Raw genomic sequence first — 23,107 nt, forward strand, 5'->3', positions numbered from 1 at the left:
AATCTCCTCATCTCTGTTTCATCTTTCATGAGTTTAGAAAATAAATTATCAAAACAAACAAATCTTGGTTGGTAGTTTTCTTTGCATGGTAGGATCTGTGGTTTAGGTGATCCATAACTAATGGAAAAAGTAAAAGCCATCAAAAATAAAGGTTCTTTTTTTCAGTTGAATTAAAGGTGAAAAAATAGGTACTTCCATTTTCTAACTTATTTTCCAACTTACATTGCATTTTCTTGTAAATCTGCAACATCCAGTGAAGTGCATACATCTCTTTTCTCTCATTTCCTGGACAGGAATGTTTTTCCAAATTCTACCAAATGTAGAACTCCACTATGACTCCCAAAGAACTGTATGCTGTAGAACTGAGAATTAGCTTCTCAGATCCTGATTACTGCTAAACAAATTTCTAAATAATATAGATACAAAAACATCTTGGCAAATGTAATTTTTTAATGTCATCAGTGCTAAAAAGGGACAAGGTATATGATACTTCCTTAGGTAAAAAAATCTGTGCCATGATAGATAGTGGATGAGCACTGAGTGACTCCAGAGATGAGTGCAGCTCAAAATGAAAGAAATTTATAAGGTACAAATACCATCATCTTCTGTGTGCTTTTTCAAAACTGCAAAGCCCAGCTTGAGCAGAACTTATCTCCTGAGTGATGACATCATTTTGGGAATAATCATTTCAGGTTTTCTTACATACTCAAGAGTATGTAAGGCCTTAAATAATTAGGCCAAATCTTCTAACTAGGTAAACAAAAAACATCAAGATAAATATCATTTTTAAACACTCACCTTGAGGATATTTTTTTACTCTAAACACATTGCACCTCTTCGACTATCTAGTCATTCTTTTTCTGGCCTCTACTTCCCCTCTTGTGGATCTGCTTGCTGCCTGCTCTTAGGCAAAGCCTGGCCACTTATTTACACAGAATGATTTCTTATGAATAGTTTACAATGTTTACTTTCTTTAAAATGTGCAGATTCAACACCTTTTTTTTTAATATACTTTTTTTGATTATTTTTTTAATACACAGTACACAGACACAACATGCATCAGATTTAGGAGGAGGCTTTATACCTGTTGAGGCCCAGTTCCTATCTGCTAAGCTTAGTGGTTGATTTGCTCTTTCCTGTGGGAGTCTTAGTATTTGGGGAATGGTGGAAGGAACTGCCAGACCCTTTCAGACCATTCTTGCTTGGTTTGTTGCAGCAGTGCTCTTGTTGGCAAGATCTCCTAGAAGATGAGGAGCCTGAATGGCTAGGAGGTGATTTACTCCTCCCAAGATGTGGAGATGAACTCCTCTGATCGTGATGGGATCTCCCAGCCCGGGACGGAGAAGAACTGGCAGTACGGGGTAAAGAAGAGCTCCTAGGGGAGGCACTGGGACTGCGTCGGGGGATGACAGGGCTCTTGGGTGGTGTTTTTGGACTATGTGGAGATCCTGGACTCTTAGACTGGGTAGAACTCCTTGGTCTTTGAGATCCATTCTGTAGGATTTGAGCCAGACGAGAGATAAGATCTGAGTCCGAGCTGCTACTCCCTAGGACTCTGTATCTGCGTAACCTTAAGAAGAAACGAAAAAAGATTATTTCTGTTTCCACCTATTCAAAGTTCAAATAGAAACACAGTATCACTAGAAACAAAGGGTGAGCTTGCACTGCAGAAGAGACATGTGAAGCTGAACTTTCCTGCAAGGTAGAGGTGTTTGGATCTAGGCTTTGGTTTCTGTGTTGTTCAGATCAACACAGTATTTATATTTACATAAACTCACTCACATAAACAGCCTCTGTGTTTACAGGATAACTGAAATTTCCTGGTGGTGCTGGAAGTAGTGCACTGAAGAGCAGTGCTTACCACCTTTTTTTCAGAGGGGTACATCCATTCCTGCACACCATCAGTACACTATTATACACAATTTTAAGGGATGACACGGCACATCGCAACTTCCTTCAAAGGATTTTGCACCACTGTGTCAAAATTCTTGTCCTGGGAATGTAGGCACTGAAGAAACTAGATCGTGGTTGTCTGTATATAGAAGTGGCAAAGACGGTTTCTTCTAGTATTCACTCTGCCCTCCTTTAATTAGTTGTTTTTACTTAGCCATGATCTAAGCATAGCTAATTGACTCAATATTTGGCTCCAGACCCAAATACTTAAAATGTCTACATTAGGAAAAGATTAATTTTCAAGGGGGCTGGCTACAACAGATCCTATTAAAATTTCTGTGGGTTTGTGAATAATCAGCAGTTCCATAAAAGTGACCCCTCTTAAAGTGTAAAGATTTAGTTATAGATTGTCAGGTTTCAAAATATTGAATACACATCTTGGTGTTTAAGGTTTAAGGTGAAGCAGGGTCATTCTTGTGTAATAACTTCTTCTCATTCATTCTTCAACAACGTGAGATTTCTCAGATAATTAAAACCCAGCATTTTTTAAAAAATTTGTTAAAGGATGGAACTTCTACAGGATTACATACAGCACAGTAACTGCAGTCTAGCTCAAATCCATTTCCAATCTGAAAACCTATTTCTATTTTTTCTGCATTACCTAGCTTCTACCCCAGGTCTAGTAGGTGGTTTTCCTGGTGGTGGCCGAGGAAAGAACTGAGATGAAGTTGAACCGGTGACTTGATCAGTGGTTACCCAGGACACTGGCCTTGGAATCTTGCTTTTTCTAGACTGAGGACTGCTTGGAGATAAAGAGCTATCTTCATTCTGCTTGCTGAAATGAGACTCCAGTGTCAATCTAGAAAATGAAGCTAAGACATCATCCTCAGAAAACGGTACTGGAGCAGAAGCCATTTTTTCCTCCAGTGACTTATCAGAGGCACTTGAGAGGTCACCAAGGAAAGATTTGAGCTGTCTCTTTTCCATAAGTAATTTCACCAAGTCTGTCTGATGGGCCTTTTTTAGAAGAAGCTTTTCCTTTGCTGAAACAGAAGAGGAATCTGACATTGAGTCTATCTCTTGTGCTAAAACTGGGATTCGGCTCTGCCTGAATACAAAAGGAGACTTAACTGAGTCCTTCTTGGATCGGTAAGAATTCTCATTTTCTGAAATGCAGTGGAATAACTCTCCATTTCTGGGAGAATTTTTCTCTTTTTTGTTCTCCTGCTGCAAAAAAGTAGTAAGGGCCACTTGGTGGCATTTCAAGTCTTGGCTATGGACTTCTTCTTTATCAGAATGAAAACCATTTTCCTGAACAGTTGCTAATTTGTTTGCCTGTTTATTAACATGTGCGTTAGTAACTCTTGAGGGAGATAATTCTGATGCTTTAGGTGCTATTGACTTCAGACCCTCATCTTGATTTGGCACCAAACAGATGGGCCTTGGCTTTGCTTCTTCAGCAGCTTCAGTATTTGTTAGAGGTTCTTCCTCTGCAGATTTTGAGTTTCCTGGTAAAGAAGAATTCTGCTCTTTGCTTAGCATTTCAATGCCATCCTCAGAAACCACTGGAAGCCTTTCTTCTTCAGTCTCCCCAAAAGGAATATTTTCAAGTTCATTCTCTTCCTGTATCCCATTGTGTTGTGTGCCCTTTTGGCCACAGTCCAGGACATTCACACTTTCTTTGACAAGTCCTTCTCTATCAAGCATTTCTTGGCTGATATTAAGTACCAAATCTGGTCTGCTGGCACGAGCTGGAATTGCATCTTCTGTCACAACCAAACCTGGCAAACTTTCCTTTGGAGAGGAAAGTTCCACAGTGTGTTCCACAGACTGACCATCCTGCTCTCTTCTCTCCAGCTGGTGGCCATAGTGAAAGCTCTCCGAAGCAGACTGTGTGGATGCCACTGAAGGTCTGGGTATTGTCATCTGTATTGGAAAATTAAAGAAAAAGATAAGAAACTTGGGAATGTTATACAGGTGACACTCTTTAAATAGTGTTGTTTAAATCAAAATGCTTTTAATTCCACATCTTCAAGATACATTATGTAATGATTCCTATGAATCACAATGTTCAAATAATACCCAACTTCATAACATACATGTAGATAATTAGGAAAAAAAAAAGTCTATCATCCCATTACAGAAATATGTAACAGGTAAAAACAAGCATAATGTCAGTAAAAAGTCCTGCAGTTACCAAGTAAGCCCCCTGGAAATGAGATCCAACCAAACAGGTAGGTTTTTTATTTATTTTACATTAGTTTGAATACTCTTAGAATGAGTTGTATATAAATGTAAGGTCTTTAACAAGTACACAACAATATTTTTAGACAAGTACAGAAGACAATATCGTGATGTTTAGATTGAGAAATTCCATACCCATAATACCTACATTTTTGTCCAGAAAAAATTTTCTGAGTACCTAAATTTTAGTTATTACTTTCCCTACCGAAGCTTATGCCTAGCTTTAACTAAGCAACCTGGTAAGGATATTTCCTTACCTAAGGTCATTAAGAGATTTACAAACTAAATATTCACACATCTAAATCCCTTAATGGGTCTAATCCAACAGATACGCATAAAGCGTTCCTAGAACTTCTATACATTACTGAGTCAGCAACCCTTTAAAAAACAGTTGATTATGATGAGTGCTGTATCTAGTACACAGCTTAATTGTTAGAGCACATGTCCAGGAAATGGAAAACCTGCATTCATGTCTCTCCCCACTTGAGAGACATAAGTCCACTTCCCCTAGTGCCCATCAAGTAGGAATGGAGTTGCTCTTCACCTTCCCCATTGAAGACAGGCCACTGCACAGACAGAAATGCAAGAGTCATAAGGTCAGAGTGTGAGGGAGCACACACAAAAGGGAAAGGAGTTTTATCTCCATGGACATGGAAGGAATGCACTCTCATGTGAAGAGGAATCCCAGATTCTGGTTTATACGTATTATATGGGATCATTTGGTATAAAGACTATAAAAAAACCCAAGAGGCTACCCTTACATCTTTCTCTGCATAGACAGAGAGTTCAGCTCCTTTTTAATTTCTATTCTTTAGCCTCAAAAATTTGACACATTTAGAGTGTGTATTCAACAGAAAGTTGAATCTGGAAAAACTGGAGTCTGGGTTTGGTTAAAAACACTTTCTTGATTCACTAATGGTAGAAGACACAACTAGTGGTAGTCTATTTCTAGTGTTGCTAGGATTCTGCTCTATTAGAAGACATTCCACTTTGTTGCAGAAATTATACATGGTACTGAGCTTAATGGGCTTTTGTTAGAGCTAGTACCTTGCTACTACTGAGTGGCAGAAATCAAGCTCATCTGTCAGGACCCATGTATTGGGCTTGCATGGCCAGGTTTTGACAGTGGGAGGGCTACAGGGGTGGTTTCTGTGAGAAGCTGCTGGAAGCTTCCCCCATGTCCAATAGAGCCAATGTCAGACAGCTCTGAGACAGACCCACCACTGGCCAAGGCTGGGCCAATCAGAAATGGTGGTAACACCTCTGTGATAATATAAATAATGGCCAGTCTTCGTGAACGAAGATTTGGGGAAAGGTCTTTTTACCTTTCCAGCCTGTGCAATGGATTTTTTAGGTGAGACACAGCCTGCGCTGAACTGAGCCCACCCTTTAATCCTAAGGTTCATCTGCCGGGGCCAAGCAAGCTTGGACAATGGCAGTGAAGTCCTCAGGACGTAGGTTTGTTTAGAGTGACCTTCTCATAGATGGATGGCCTTACAGGGCTAACGGGCTCCATCTGCCCGGGGGACTGGCTGGGATTCGAACCTGGGTCGCAGAGGTGAGAGTCCTGCATGCTAACCACTAGGCCACCAGGGGTCCCCTGTGATAATATATTTAAGAAGGAAAAAAAAAAGTTATTGTGCAGATTTGCAACCAGAGAAGAGCAGAGTGAGAACATGGGAACAACTCTGCAGACACCAAGGTCAGCAAAGAAGGAGAGGCAGGAGGTGCTCTGGGCACCAGAGCTGAAGTTCCCCTGCAGCCCGTGGTGCAGACCATGGTGGAGCAGCTGTGCCCCTGCAGCCCATGGGGGATCACAGGGATGCAGAGATCCACCTGCAGCCTGTGGAGGAGACCTGCGCTGGAGCAGGCACCTGGCAGGGACCTGCTGACCTGTGGGGAGAAGAACTCATGATGGAGAAGGTTTTCCTGATAGGACTCGTGACCCTGTGGGGTACACACATTGGAGCAGGCTGTGCCTGAAGGATTGCATCCCATGGAAGAGTGATCCACCCTGGAGCAGTTAATGGAGAACTGTTGCCTGTGGGATGGACTCAGATTAGAGAAGTTCATGAAGGACTGTCTCCCATGGGAGGGACCCCACGCTGGAACAGGGGAAGGACTCTTCTCCCTGAGCAGCAGCAGGAACAACCTGTGATGAACTGACCATAACCCCCATTCCCCACCTCCCTGCACCACTGGGGGGGCAGGAGGCAGAGCCTGGGAAGGAAGGACAGGTGATGGGAAGGTGTTTTTAAGATTTATTTTATTTCTCATTATCTTGCTCTGATTCTGTCAGTAATACATTCAATTAATATCCCCATTTCGAGTCTGTTTTGCCCATGATGGTATTTGGTGAGTGATCTCTCCTGGACCTTATCTCAACTCATGAACCCTTTGTTATATTTTCTCTCCTCTGTCCAGTTGCAGAGGAGAGTGATAGAACAGCTTTGGTGGGTGCACAACAATTTATACTGTGTACTCAACGTTTACAAATACAGAACAACTCTCCAAAATAAGAAATGAGAACTGACAGTGAAGGAGATATCCTCAGATCTCCCATGAGTGTATAATAGCTTCATCGACACTCTTACTGATTTCTGTGGGTTTTTTGCATTTTCTTCATATTTCTATATAACAAAATTTCCATCATTATAGGTGCATATTTACCACAATAAAACACAAATATTCAATAGATATTATAACAGTGCATTAGAACAAAACATGAAACACGAATCACAGGCATAAAGCTGAATTAAAGAGAGGATAATTATTTCTGTTAAAGAAATTACTTCTATACCATATAATGTATTCCAAACCTCTCTAATTCATCTAATGCGGTTTTTGGACCCTAACTGAAAAACAGAATCATATTTTTGAGAAATTTGGAATGCTTAGCTGTTAGGCTACAGAAAGTGGTATTTTTCACCAGGGAGGGCAAAAAAGAAAAAAAGAGTAGAACTGTAAAATAACTGAATTCTTGTTTCCCTAAGGTGTTTGTAGCCCCAAGTTGACACTGACAGAAATGGAGGGCAGGACCCCAAACCAAACCCAAAAAAACCCCATTGAGAACTGCAGCAAGAGTCTACTTTTTGTCTCTCTGATGATTTCTTTGCAAGTTTGGGCCAATACAGTCCTCCATGTTTGCTGAATTAAAATGGTGCATTAAGAAACAATCTGCAGTTACTTAGTTTTGGAAAAACAGTCCTCCTTATCTCCTCTTATTCTTAGTCCAGGTTCTTTCCTCTGAAAGAAACACTTTTGAGTTTGAGAAGTCTTTCTTACTTCAAAAGCTTTCTTTTGAAAGAATCCAAGAACATCAGTTCAGCTACAGAAAGAACAGAGGAAGTAGAATTTTTTTTTCAAAGCACCTTTCCATGATTAGGTCATTTAGTACCTAAATCTTGAGCGTGAAACAAAAATAGTTTAGCAAGAACTCTGCAAACAGATAAAACTGAAGAAAAAAAAAAACAAGAAAAAAGGTCTAGAAAACAGGGCAAGTGTTCCATAGGTATCCATACATCTGTAGGCAGTTGCTCTAAGATAACACATCTCCAAGTTGAAGGACTCATCTTACGCTGAATGACTTACTTTCATACGACAGAGTAAGTTATCTTGGTCCATCAGACAAAAATCATCAGCTCTCTCAGAAATTGTGATCTAAAAGCTGGGTAAAAGTGGGTTCAGGAAATTTTAATGCAATATTGTCCTTGGAATAACAGGTTCGGATTTTGGAGAGAACACTTGGGCCTTTGCTGTCCACTAAGCTCTGTCTTTAGCTTGTTTCGATATCTTGTTCTCCAGGGCTGCAGATGCATCTCAAAAGTAAGGAAATGTAAAATATTTCCTTTTCCAAACTTTTCACTCAACAAGCTAGTCTAGTTGCCAATTCAAAGAACCCAAGATTAAAACATCAGAGTTGTCTTCCACATATCTGAAGAAGGACGACTTCCCTTAGAATAGAACAGTTCTGGTGTCCTCCCAACTTATAGAGGTAAGACAACCTTAGGTATTTGCTTTCAGGAGGATATTTGTCTTCTTGGTACATTTCCAGAAGGGCTGCAATCGCATTTGAATCCTCCTTTGCTCAAATATGTTACATGAAAATTCTCTCTTTCTAGTGACACCTCTCTCATGTCAATTCTTGGTTAGGAAAAACCAGCTCTGATCTGAAATTTATTTACATTTGTCAACAAACTTAATATCCTTTCCACATCTGGAGAGAGAATTTTCTGGTCTTTCAGGGGCATCATGGCCATACAGATTTAACACTTACACCCTAGAAACAGGGGAGCGGGCTTGTTGAACCACCTACAATCAAACAGGCAGGAACTATTTGTGAAAAAAACCACTGAACAAATGGAGAAAAGGATACCGAATGATTATTAATAAAGATCCAGTACTACTAAGTAATTCATACTTTCAGAAATGGCTTTTTGAACACATATATCACTTTCTTGATTTGTGTTCACTAATAAATAAGTTTGCTTTCTCAAATGGCCAATAAACCCCTTGTTAGTCTTCTCAAAGCACAAGAATTAGATTATATCCCTGTTAGGCTTGACATTTCAGCTATATGTGCAAGAACTCTAAATTGGTAACCATGCAGAAGTCCCTTTCATGCAAGGGTTGCTATAAGTTCAGGAGCATCTTTAAGAGATAAACAGAAGAGCAAGGCCAATTTTTAAAAATCTGTGAATCTGTATGAGAAAACAGAACTTGTACAGAACCAAACCCTGTTAAATCATAGATGAGGTTGGAAGGGACCTTAAAGATCCTCTAGTTCCAACTTCCCTGCCATGGGTAGAAATCCAAAGGCTTTCATTTGGAAGAGTTTGGATGTAATAGTCAATTATTGAAGAAATGGAAGAAGCTTGTAGATGATCCTCCTAATGTGTCTTTTAAGATGTCATTGGGTAAAGCATCATTTATTTGCAAGGCTGGCCACTACAGATAACTTCATGATTCACAATACACAGTGAAGAATGTAAAGTAAAGAGACTGCAAGAAGATTTGAATTCCTTAAAACAATTTAAAACTAAAGTAAATAATCCTGTTGCCTTAATTACCCCATAAATAGTCTTATCACTCTCTTGTTTGTGAAACCTTGAATGACAAGGGTCTGAGGAGGGTTAATCCTGACACATGCAAAATCCAACAATTTAAATAATAATTCAGTCTAAGTCAAGAAGACAGAAATCTCAGGGTTGTTCAATACATAGCTAACTACAAAACAAATAATACATGGACTAATATGTAAAATTTAAAAACCCATCATGATCATAAACGGTCCTTTCTTTTCTTCTGCCACTAAATACAATCTTATCCTATGAGATCACTGTGGTTAATCATGTCTATTATGTAAAACACTGAACCCGAGGAACAAAGATTACAATTCATCTAAGAAGAAAAATGCAGGGAAATCAATTCAAAATACTACTTCTCAGCTCACTATGGTAGTTTATAACACCTATTATTGTAATTCCCATACTTCAACAGGAGTTATGTGATACAACAGATGACTGAAAATGGCTGAGACAACATGTGGAATAATGAATTTGAGGTTCTCCTTTCACCCCAGAATATCTGAATGAAACTATTACCACCACACTCTTGAATCTTTTGGTCTTCCCTAAATTATTTCTTAATTCCTTTCTGTTTTCTCAAATTCGCATTGAACTGAGCTGAGAAATTATACTGCATTTTCTTCAAGAAACTTTACAGGACAGTGAATGGGATGTTAAGATGGAAAAAGAACAAAACAACAAATACCTCTCAGACATCCTTTATATCATCTGATAAACCTGCCTCCTTTTAAACCTTTGACAGGCTGCAAAAGCAAGGGATACACCCGCATGAATGCCTCTGTGTACTTATGCAGTGAATTGCAGAGGAATGAAATACTGAGTTTAGGTCTGCAAAGTTGCTAAGTCTGAAAGATTTAAAGGTGTGAATATGGATTATTGTACAATATCAGCAAGTAATCATCCGACCTTTCAGCAATAGTTTCTTCCCTCCACCCATGATGTCTGGGTATTTCTGCAAGCACGTCAAGTGCTGTCAGGACTTCAGGCCTCTTAGAGTGGTGTGGAGATTCATTGTTCTGCTAATCCTTTCATTATTTGTAATTTCTCACATTAATAAACCATCACCATATCACTTGGCATTCTGAAGACACTTTTCCTGATCAGTTTACTTTTCAGAACATCTTTCCTACCTTAGTAAAGCTTGCGTATTCAGGGGAACAAACTTCACACATCTCTTTTCCTTTCCCTGCTTCTTTTTCATCTATGGTTAACTCTATTGTCTACCAGGAATATGACCAAGGTTAGTATGAGTCTGCAACTTTGGCAATACCAAACAAAAATACCTCCCTGAATCTTTCCAGTTCACCAGCTTCCTCCTCATATTTCATGAGTTTTAATTTACTTGTATCACTTAATTTCTATTTCCTTGCACAACTTTACACCTCTACAAAGAAATTTGAACTGCAGTTTGTATGAAAAAATAAAGAGCATATTAGCACACTGTCCTGTAATTTAATGACAGTGTCATTCTCACATGACTGAAACACTACTATGCTTACATCTCTGAAGACAGCTCACTTAGCTTACTGTTCAGAACAGACCTCCTACTTTTCAATATCTTCCCTACCTACTACTATAATTCCTACTGACTTTTTAGAGTTAATCTTTTGTATCCCTTACAATCCATTTCCAGATTAAATTCACAGCAGGGAAAAAAGTTAAATATAATGCATTATATATATACTAAAGTACATGGGCTGTTTCTACAAATAGACTAATATCGGGATAAACGAGAAATATATGGCTGTAAGAGAGAGTGTTATAGAACATCAGACTAGAAATTATTGTCAGCTTTGATACTGAATCCCTTTCAAGAGACCCACATATATAGTACTGCAAGCATTGCAGGCATTTGTAGTAACTGGTAGTCTCCAGTTAAACTTCTTTTGTTAAAATTTTCACACGTGGCAGGCCCCCATCCTAGACTAAAGAGAAGTACCCTATGAAAATTTTTTTATATCTACCACGATAGTAGCAGCCTCTTGGGAAGAACCTAACTTAAACCTCACACTGACTCAATATAGTTTCTATCAGGATAGGGAACAGGAGGCATAACAATTCTGTAAAACCTGAAATCAGAACCCTTTTGCTACAGACAAACTGTGGCTTTAACCATGGCAGCAGTAAAAACACCGAGTCTCTGAACAGAGAAAACCTTTTCTCTCATTTCCTTCCAGGGCACATCTATTTGATAATGTGCCATGTCTTAAAAATTAAATTGGACAAGTATATGCATTCCTGATATTTTAAATGCTAAACCAGAGTGTTAACTAGCTGAGCTCTAAGGCAATCCTAACATGCATGACACATTCAAGCTAATGCCACCGACAAATTTACAATAATTATAAAAGGACACTGTAACAATATAGGAGCATCTTTAGGGTTTTGTTTGTTTATTTGTGGTTCTAAAAGGGATTGTTAAATGTGAAAACCAATGTAAATGTTCATTCTCTTGCTATTGCAGACTAGTGAAACCTGCTAAAGTTTGTTCATAAAAAAAGGCAAAATTTATAACATTTACTATCAGGCTCATAAACCTGAAACATCCAATATGCATTCTTTCTCTAAATACCTCTTGAATATGTCAAGAAGCTTTACCTTATTCTTCCACAGGTCCCTGAATTGCAGTGAGATACTTAAAAATCAGGGCAAATTTTTCAATGCAGATCAGTATATTATTTCACATTTTGGATATGAACATGAGTGTGATGGTTTGCATTTCCATAACATCTTGTGTGGGAAGATTTCAGAGCATTTTGTAACCAATAATATAACTAAAAATACTTTTTTTTAATGTTTCAACAAGGTAGAAATTCAAGAGAAGAGAAAATATTTGTATAAGTGCCAACTAATTCAAATTGCTCAATCTGAGAGACACAGATTATCCTTCCCTAACATATTGAATAACTGCAAAATCATTAGATTAAAATTAGCCCCCTTGTACATGTCTCATTAAGCACTGAACACTGAAAAAAGAAAACATGTCTGAACGACAGACAAAACCGGAATCCACCTTTGTTAAGGGCTGAATCGTATTACAGGGTAGCCAGTTTAGAAGTATCCTGCATGGCTGCCTTGGCTAGAAGAGGTGTTCTCTATCCTCCTGTAAAACTAGAGCTGTGAAACCATAAATATCAAAACCTGAGGTCACTGATTTTGATTGTTTCTCAAGACACAGTTACACATTTAGCACTATGTGTACTTAAGCAGCCCTGGCCAGTACTTGCTGTACTTGCATCACCTTTACTACTGACCTCAAACAACACTCTAAACAGCCCTCTAATGAGCAGAGTTCAGAGAACTAACCTGGCTGAAAAATTCAGAGAAAGAAAGAAAAAGATTATGTTTCAAGAGAATCTGCTGTACAATTTGACCACATTATAGATGAAAAGGATGTCATTCTGGACATACTCTTCAGATTCTAGTCAAATAATTCTCTCTGGTTTTCAGTCAGCTGTAATGCTGCCATATTCTTTTCTTTATGCTGCAAGTTGAATAACTAAGGAGGGCTGAAGCAAAACACTCCGACTGCCTTCCATAATATATGTATGGCAAGAGAGGAGTTCTCTAACGAAAAATAAATATAGACCTACATCCTATACCCTCTCTGCACTAGCGAGCAGAGAATATACAGAAATTTCAATACCTCCTCTATCTGACATCAAAGTAGAGGAAGATGGGTTAGAGTTCCTAAGTCCTCATTCATTAAAAATCTGGAAAGAAAATCACTTTGCTTGATTTTAGAAACAAATCTATAATTTCTTATTTTTTAATACATGAAATTAAATTCAACAGCACAGATCGCTTACCTCTGGAATTCATTAGTTATGAACGCTGAACGAAATTGCAGACAGCAGGAAATACATGACAATAAATTCAGTACCAAACACTTATACAGAATGACATTAGAAATTTTTTTAATATTTAATTGGAGAAAAGCTTTAGATTATTAACATGCATATTCATCTTTCACGCTGAGGAACTCCGAACTTGCTAGTACCTAACATTACTGCACTATCAAAAGGAGAAGGACTTGCAAAAGTTTGAGTTCTTCAGTGAGCCATAAAGTATACAAGGCCTTCAATGTTGGAATGAACTATACAATCACATGCTTGTAGTTTCCATAGCAAATGAAAAACTGGAAGTTAAATTCTAAACAGCTCATTCAAAATCACAGCTCATAAAAGAACACAGCAGTTGTGAACTTAGTAAAAAGAAAGAAGATGCTGAATGCTACATGTGCTCACTCCACTAAGTAGCAACACCGGTCACATGACAGAAAAGTACATCACTTGGCATCCCCTATCAATATTGCAGCTGTATTCATTTCTTGGGTACTAAGGAAGCCAGAGAAGACCCTCTGCACCAACTTACTTTCTCTGAGCATTGTGCACAGTTTACTACGTTTGCTAATTATATCTGCAATGGATTCTCATTGGAAAACTTAAATTGTAGATATACAGGAAAAAAAAATGCCATTTGGCATCCTGGGATGCAAACTAATCCCAAAAAATACTGAAGCTTAACTTCTAATGAGTTGATTTCTTCTAAGTCCTTTTCCATACTCAATATGACAGTCATCATAAAGACTGTGGTATTTTGGTATCTCATCAAGTTCACAATAACGAACACTGGGGAGCTACTGTTCATCTGTTTCCATACATCATGCACAGAACTATTTTCTTTATATTGAACTAAAAAGCAGTCAGGAGTTGCAGCAAAAAAAACCACTGCTTTTTGAGTTAAGAGACAAAATGCTGACATAAGTACACTAGCTACTTTGTTTGCCTTGTTATCACTCACCACTGATCCTATGGAATTTTGAAAGTAACTAATGTTGATGGATTACTTTTAATATCAATACTCCTGTGCATTCTTCACTGAAAAAAGAAAAAAAGTCTTTAATATAGAAATATTTATATTGAAAAATACACTGGAAACAAAAGGCAACACAAAATATAATTAAAATGAAATATTAATGGTAAAATGATGATGATATGTTACAGTCTTATGCATTAATGCTATGTCATACTGTTTTACCCAACAATGCAAGCTCATGCTCCTTAGCAAATCTCAGTATTTTTGTGACTAATACACAAATTACGGTTAACTTTAATTATGATTCCAAGCCTCAATCTTTTTCATATAGAAACGAAACTGGAAATACAAAACTATGAAGAGTCCCTTTTATATAGTGACATTTTTGATTATCTATGATCCCTGATAATTGCCATCTTTGTTTTATATACCGCAAGCAGTGGATCAATTCGTTATTTGTTAATTTCCAAAGTAACAATCCAACTATCTCTAGATCATTTTTCTCACATTAAAATCATTTAGAGTACTCCAAATTTCAGTGTGTGCTCCCAATTCAAAAATCACCTGGTACCGATTATAGGAACACATTAAAAAAAGAAAGATTTTAATCTTAGTTTTGAAAGAAGCAAAAATCTTATTTCCTAGATTTATAATCCTATCTTTTTTCAGGAGAAAATCCCTCTGAGGAAGTGAATTTATCTTCCAGAACATCCAGAGATGCTTGGTGCTCCAGATCATAACTTGAATAAGAGCTCTTTAAATATTGCTCTCTTCTAAGTGGCTCAATATATCTTTCTCACAGAGTATTCCTGACTCTATTCCTGAACAAGATTCACTGTTATTCCTCAACTTGATCTTTCAAAATATTTCTAGGATGTTGTGTATAGCAGTATGATTAGCATATGCCTACTACCAGACTGTGCAGAGCAACAGAAAATGTTAAACTTTGCAGATGACTGCTATGATGCAGTCACTTTTATGAAGACAAGGCTTATTCACCTGGTCAAGTTGTGCTTTTGAGATGCGAATGACAGGGGGGAACTTGTTGCCACAAGGAATGACAGGAAGCTGCCTACGACCAGTTGAGCGGGAGGAAGAGGAGTGGCTCTCAGCTGATTGACTCCTTGGTAAACCAGCCTCTTTCAGAGGGTCCAAGTGGACGGATAGATAGGCTATAGGGCTCATGGTGCGGAGGATGGGACTTGAAATTCTTGGAGTGGAGAAATGCAGCATATGACATGAGTTGAGCTGTGAGAACAACATGGCAGGGAAGAAAATAAGGTTGAAAATGTTTTAATAAGTCTTGTTTATGCTTGCCTAAATGCAATCTCTTAGACAACTGTATTCACACGTCCCTCAGAGGCTGAAAGCTGATAATTTAAGAGGTGTCTTAAGTCTAATCTTCACATTTTCCACCAACCATTTTCAAAAATCCAGTATCAAAATCAAGAGTGAGCATCCTTTCTCTAGCTGGCTTCTTCATTCAGTCAGTCTTAGAATCATAGAATCCTTAGGTTGGCAAATAAAATCACGGATTCATTGAGTCCAACCATTGCAACCATTATAAGGAGTCAGAAACAATCTAGGGCAAATTTAATAAACTAACCCAGTCAGTTTAAGGACACTGTGTACAGTAGTTGATAGTTGACTGGTCCTTGCAAATGCTTAACACATCCACACAACAAGACATCCATGTCTCTGAGATTACTATATTTTTACCATATACACCCATTGCAGGCTTTGCAACTACAGCACAGCAGCGTACATTAAGAACTGGACCTGACAGGATTAATCAGAAAAGTTAATACTAAATGATTCTGATGAAATTTCCCAAATATGGGATCAAACTAGAAGGATACACTGGCCTCAAGAATCCAGGAACAATTGCTTGATCTTGAACTACATTATTCAAGCATTTAGATACAAGGAAAGAAAGAAGCATAGGAACTGTAAAGTCGAAGTGTTCCAAACAAATAATTTTAGACAAACTAATTTTCAAATCAACTGGTTTTTTGCAAGACCTTTTCCAGCATGGAATAAATACCTAATAGTGACACATCTAAATATCTGTAAATGAGATTGCTATACACAGTTTGCAACTCTTTGTTCCCATTACATTTAGAGAAAATCCTGAAGAGTAGAGATACAGAAACTTTCTGCAAGCTTCATGAAGGTGACTGTTTCCTACCACAGTATTTGCAATTCTAACCTGTATTCTTTGGAAACCAAGAGTACCTATCAAGCATTTATGTTCCTAAGGAAAAGGTATTTTCAAGTGTGTCAACCCTAAAGATTCAGTTCCCATAATGCACATCTGACTTGCAAGTAGGGAAAAAGAAAGTATTTCCAGTGTCTCATAAAAGCAGCAGTTGAGGATAGAAGGTATATGAAAATTAAACTACTTAGAGCTCACAAATAAATAAAAATTTAAGAACAAGCTTTTGATAAAACACAATAGTACCTCAACATACAAAATTTCCATTTCAGTAATATTTCTAAATAATAAAAATAAATAGATTCACACAGTAAACACTCTTCTATAACACAGACGCGCACACACACACACACACACACACACATATATATATATAAATATGATTTTAGGTTGTCAACTAAGTGTGACCAGAGCAAACTGTTGTTTAATTTAAACTGAAGATGAAAATGGAAACAGCCATTAGATGTTTAATTACTTCAAATTCATTATTATTTATTGACTGAAATATCTACTTAACAAATATATGCTGCAAAGTTTTGTGCATGCACTGTATGGAGTTCTTTGCAATTCAATACAAACACAGTAAATTAATGAAGCCGTTGTTCAACAACACAAAGTCCAACTCTATGCTCTTAGTACCAGATCAAGGAAAAGAAAACTACAGCTGTATGATGCAAAGTGCTGCTCCAGTATAAATTCACCATTAGTCTAGATCAGTTCACATTCTTTTGACAAATTAACTTCATACCAGCAGATATTACAGCAAATCACATACTGTCTCCCCTGCAGCCAAAGTCAACACAAAGCCATTATCAAAGCACAAAGTCAGCACATACACCCTTAGCATGCTTCGAGTAGTTCAAGAGATACATGACTGTCTGCCCATGACTAACCCAAACTGGTATTTGCTGATAGCACACAGAATCTCCATTGGAACCAGAAAACCATGACTGATAACATGAAAATTACTTCTCTTACCTGCAAGGGTTTTTTTCCATAACAGCATAATTTGCTACAATTTTTAATGCCTGAAACTTTCTCATCCCTGAGCCAATAACTTACACATTTTTCTCTCTTATTTTTTGAGTTTCGGTTTCCTTTTTTAACTGCTACAACTTTACATTCTTAATAGAATGCTGATGCAATGTAAAACAGGTAAGAAGTGATATTATCAACAATTACTGGAAGTCCACGCACACACACAATTTCAGGAAGAACATTTAGCTACACATGGAAGGACTACAGACCAGCAATTTCTTTCCTTCAGGAGTAAATAAAATTATGGGTGAGTATATAAAATGTTAGTTTCTCATACAGAAACATTCATGCTACTACTTACTACTTAAACAGTGAGCAATAAAGCCCTGAAAGAAACAAAGAACAAAGAAGAATCATCAAAGTAAAAAGGAAAAATTAAAAAAATACTTACAATAGTAAAGCTATTTTACTCATTCACCACTGAAGTAAATGCTTGCATACTTAACAAACCTATCAGAATAAGCTCAAAAACCGTAATTCCTCATGCTTTCACCTAAGTGATAGTGAAGAAGATCACTAGAAATCCTTATAGGAGGTATACTCATAAACATGAGGATCATGAATGCTGACATGTCCTAGAATTTTGAGCTGTTTGAAATGAGTGAACTATTTCAAAAATTATATTAAGTTATTACACTACTATAATTTAAACATCTATTTTTAACCCCTTTTAGTAATACTTAAATGATTTGATTTATGGTTCTAAACTTAACATTCTTGAATCCAAGCCTGTTCTTAGTAACTCATGCAATATAATTAAATCAACAGAAAAATAAAATATGACCTTACCTATTTTTTTTATTGTTGGGAAATGGCTACCTAGAAAAAATTACTAAATAACAAGAACATCTGATGCACAAATAAGGATCACATTTAAAGAACAGTTTCAGGTGGGTAAATACTCTGAGGAAGAAGGAAAAGGACTCTACCAAACAGCTCCCTAAGGTCACTAGGACTCTTAAACAGAGAGAACTACTGTATGAAGAGGCATATATACACTTTCTCCCAGTGAAGTGATCAGGACACTCACCTGTAAGAACAGCTAGGTTCCAGTACCCATCTCAAGGAATATTTACATATCCTTAATGAAGGGGAATACATCACAGTTGGAATAGATGCACTGCATAGACACACTCTGTTCCCAGTTTCTAAATCAGCCAAATAATCTCTATTTTCTTTATTCCTAGTTCAGTTTATTTTTTCAACTGCACACGATTCACCTTCGAAACAGTAAGTTCTTCCCTGTCATTCATCTTGCCTTCACAACACTACTTGCCCTTCCAGGATAATATAAACCATATTCATTTCCCCCATTCTTGAGGTCATGACAAATATCCCTTACCTGCTTGCAAAGCCAAACTAAAATATAATCTCATCCCAAATTCTATTTCAACCAGTATTGCAATACATCTTGCACTTAATTAACTTGGTTTACAACTGTTTCTGCTCCCACATTCCAAAGCTTCTTTCTTTCCAGATAAAGATAGTGTCCATTCTCTGCAGTGTAGTACATAATTTTTTTACCACATCTACTTTCAGTTTTAAGTAAAACAGCTATTTCCCCAAAAAGAGCCACACTTGTTTAAAGTGGAATAGTGCAAGTTGTTTTTTCTTAATGGCTTTCGAAATAAAAACACTTGATAATTAGTATTTTGTACAGGACCAAGTACTGCTCTTTTTTGTCTGTTTTTCTAAAACTGACATTAAAATAGAAAAACTGAGCAGCTGAAAACTGAAAAATTCAAATTAATTTTTCACTTTCAGAGGTTTCTAACCCATCAAAAACTCTTTCATACAACTAAGATTTCAATTTTAATCTTAGAAATCTTCTGGTTTTTAACACAGTTCTGTATTTTCAATCACACAAAATCAATCTTCTATAAACTACATACTTCAAAATATGATATCTAAATATAATCTTGTATGAAAGATATGATCTTGCATTTTCCATGAGAACTTAGGTGTAGTTAAAATTTAACTGTGAAGCTGTAGTTAACTACATCGAGTAGCTCATTTTCCCTGTAAAGGATATTTTCACACCTTATAATAAATGAGTAGTTAGTGACAAATTTCTTTTTCTAATGAGCTGGCTGTAACTTTCATAAAAAGTGGTGATAAGGGAACAAAAAGTATAGCGAGGTTTCTTGGCTCAAGGGAGCTTGAAAGACTTCACCTTCAGATCATAGATGGCATAGTATCTACTCAGAAAAGGGGAGAAATTAAACCAAGAATTGATTTCCAATCACTTAACCATTAATCTCCCTTACTCCTTAAGTAAAGACAAAGAAATCTGTTTAAAAACAATGACAAAGGAGAAAAAAGTAAATGTTCACAAACTGTGCAAATAAGAATGCTTTAGAAAAGACTGAGAAACAGAAAAAGAATAGTATGCAATGGAAGCAAGGCAATCTGTCAGTGAAAATTCGGGAGTAAAGTAGTAGTTGCAAAAGTATCCTACAAGTGAAAAGTAGCAACACTTTATGAAAGGCAACAAGTAGTTTCAGAAGAAATAAGAAAAAAAAAAGGGAATTCCAAAAGCAAACACTACAGGAATGATGGTGAGAGGAAGTAACTGTTTTTTCATTTCCACCACTTTGGCTTTTCCTGAAACATATGAAACACTGTAGCACAGTATTTTACATATTCATTGTAATTTTATGTTTATATATTGCAAATATAATAAATATATGTTTGCATGTCTCTCATTGATTAGGAATCACTGCATAAGGAGCTTCTTTAGTTAGACAGACAGACAGATGGACAGACAGACAGATAGACAGCTAGATAGACACACAGAGAGATAGACACACAGATAGAGAACTTCTTTTTAAACAAGGTCAGTTCTATGGATCATACCTGCAGAATTATTAGTCACTTCCACGGGTGAATGTAGACACTTGTATAACAGAACATGGAAGGATCATTCCTCAAGAATCAAGTCCCATATCTGCTGAGACTAGGAATTTCTGTTACACTATTGTATTTTAGTCACTGCCTTTACTATTTCCTCAAATAATTCTGAATAAAGACAGGTTCAATAAAACAGTGATCGTTTCTCTTACCGGAGTGAGTGCTCCTTCTGCTTGAGCTTCCATAGGACTTGTAGGGGTGGCCGCAAGAAGCTGTCCAGCAGCTCCAGACAGAAGTTCCAACTTATCTGTAAGCTGTTCAGAAGCAGCAGGATGACACTCCATGTCTAGAACAAACTCCACCCCTGAAGTTTGGTTCTTGCCATTGATATTGTTTCCTGCCCAACCACCCTGTCTGGATTGCTCTTCTCGAGGGGACTCCTCTAGAACTTGTAGTACCTCTGGCTCTTCATCTGAGGGACTTCCAGTCATTTTGTGCCCTAAAACCTCATTTGTCTTGAAGTCTTGCAAGTCCCGTTCCTTATCTATTATCACCCATTCCTTAGAATCAACCTCCTGCCTGCAGGAGCTTAAGTTAACAGCTACAAATCCATTACTCATAACACCATCAGCATGGTCTGGAGAAATAGCTGACCCAGGCTTTGAAGCATCTGGAAGATACTCTTCATCATAATGCCAAACATGGTCCATGCGAGCAGTCACAGGAGCAGGAAGGGGGGTTTTCTGAGAAAGAGGAGGAACAGCAGCAGCAGGAGTCTCTGTCGCAGCATTCAAGTCTTTCTGCATCTTCTCCAAACTTGAGAAAAGAAGTTAATATCTGAATTAGTTAAGAATTAATTAAATATTTTAAGTTACATTCAACGTTTTTTGGTAGGAGAAAACTAGATTTATATAAAAACTTGTTGTCATATTTTAGAACAATCTACAATGGTTCCACAATTTGAGACAAGCAAGTCTGATGTCAAGTAAAAATGGAAGGATGGTCTTAGAAATGTACACATATTATAACTTTCACTGTAACATATCATATTGTATTGTAAATATAATTACCAGAAGGGAGAATAGTGAGTGGATAAAAACTCAGTGGTGAGGCTACCACCAGATGGTCCACTGTACTTAAATTAAGTTACAAAGCAGAGATTCAAAGCAGAAGAAACAGATGTCTCCAGCAGCACTTATTAGGTGCTTTCAAGAAGAATGTTATTTATTATTTTGACTGATTCCTTACTTATGCTTTGCATAATTTGCTTCATCAAACAAATTCAGATTTCTAACTCTGCTATGAAGTATTTAGAAGGAATCAATCACTGTCATCACCTCAGCTCACTTCTACTATCCCCACTCAGCCTCCACCTTTTAGTCTGATTTCACTGTATCCTTCTCCTGTTATTCTTTCTACATAGAGGCAGACTGATTGAATCTGTTTTCGTACATCTGTCTCTTTTCTACCTTCAAATTCCATTTTAAGACCTCTGTCTTCTATCAAGTTTTTTTATGTTGGTGCAACACCTTTGAGCATAACTAAGTCTGCTGCATGCAGGAAAATTTCTAACTTTACTTATTAACTCCACTTTCTGTAAAACTTTCCTTCTCATGTCATATAATCCAATCTCATGTTACCTTTTTTGAGCACCTGATGTCATCATTCTTACTTAGGATGAGTTGTACTGACTGTCAAGAGTACATCACTGACGAAAAAGTTAATAAACACCAGAGTTACAGCACTTGGTCTTGAAACACAAAATTCCCAAGTGTGGAAGTTTGACTTCAGCTGTATCCTACCACTGATCTTTTTTTAAAGAGGCTGCCAAGTAGTGAAATCCATTAATTGAGCAATATTATGAAAATATTTTGCTGTAGCTTGCATAAGCATACTCAGCACCTCCATTTCTTGTCTTCACAGGGCAAAGGAAAGACAATAGTATCCTTACTATATATGCTTGAAAGATGTAAGCATAACAATAAAATAATTTCTTTACCAGGTCTCAAGAAACTTATCAGTGTCTGGCTTTGATTCCAATGTCATACGCTTCTCCAGTTCAAAGCTGTGAATTGAACGTAACTTTCGCACCAGTGGAACATCTCTGTCTAACTGGGTGGTCTCTGAGCGAACACGAATTGGAGAACCAAGACTCGACGCGTTAAGCATTCCATTCACCGGCCCATGGCTGTTTTCCTCCTCTGTGGCAGCCTGTGCAGACCGTAAAGTAAAAATGTAAATCACTAGGAGTAGCAAAACAGAGGAACACAAGGTACCGCATGATGAATACGATTCAAGTTTTTAGTATGTGAAAAGCCAAGTTGTATTTGAAATGGTCCTTAAGTTCACAACATACTTAATGTAGTTTAGATATGCTCTTCAGCACACACCTACAACAGACAAAATACTAGTAATATACTAGTTCTGGGTAGGTCTGAAAACGGCAGTCTCAAAAACCAAGTAATTACCCTTAAATTGACTCTGATATTTCACTCCCATCTCTGAAATTTTCTTTAATAATAGTCTGAAACCCAGCACTTGGTAGCATCTTTAGTCTGCTTTACAGTCAAGTGCTTTTATTAGAGAGAAGTTAGCTTCCAAGCTATCTTTTTGATCCTCTGGAGCATATAACACTGTTATAAACTAAATCTACTAGGTATTTCTGTGACTTCAAAATAGGTTTTAGTCCAATCGCATTCCACCTTGTATACTAACTGAGCATGATTTAGAGCTGGAAAATCATGATCGTCCTTAGTTCCTACAGGTATAATTAATAGAAATTACCTTTGTTTAAACCCTTCTCCCCCTTCAGTAAAAAAAACCCAAACAAATAAGCATATTTGAAAATAGGCACCATGCCTTGTTCTTTCCCACAGTGCATTTTTTTCTAGCAAACAAGAAGTGACAGCTTCAAAACTAGACAGCTCTCCTAGATAAAGAACATTTCAGTACCAATACTTCA

The 23,107-nt window shown here is 37.3% G+C and overlaps 1 protein-coding gene across 7 annotated transcripts in view; it reads right to left on the reverse strand.

Annotated features, from left to right (window-relative positions):
- Window positions 1-619: 619 nt before the first annotated feature.
- TTBK2 (tau tubulin kinase 2) overlaps window positions 620-23,107 on the reverse strand; it is an 81,564-nt gene continuing 59,076 nt past the window's right edge. For 6 of the 7 annotated variants that reach the window (XM_027706966.1, XM_027706970.1, XM_027706959.1 and 3 more), the window contains 5 exons: window positions 22,145-22,356; window positions 20,358-20,961; window positions 15,042-15,290; window positions 2,555-3,819; window positions 620-1,570 (listed from right to left, as the gene is read on the reverse strand). In XM_027706966.1, the coding sequence (XP_027562767.1) occupies window positions 1,102-1,570; window positions 2,555-3,819; window positions 15,042-15,290; window positions 20,358-20,961; window positions 22,145-22,356 (2,799 nt within the window). In that variant the 3' untranslated portion in view covers window positions 620-1,101. The remainder of the gene's footprint in view (window positions 1,571-2,554; window positions 3,820-15,041; window positions 15,291-20,357; window positions 20,962-22,144; window positions 22,357-23,107) is intronic. The other variant, XM_027706975.1, reaches the window with a different exon arrangement.

This window comes from Neopelma chrysocephalum, unplaced genomic scaffold (genome assembly GCF_003984885.1).
Source record: "Neopelma chrysocephalum unplaced genomic scaffold, ASM398488v2 Primary Assembly neopelma1_24, whole genome shotgun sequence".
In the NCBI taxonomy this organism is placed as follows: domain Eukaryota; kingdom Metazoa; phylum Chordata; class Aves; order Passeriformes; family Pipridae; genus Neopelma; species Neopelma chrysocephalum.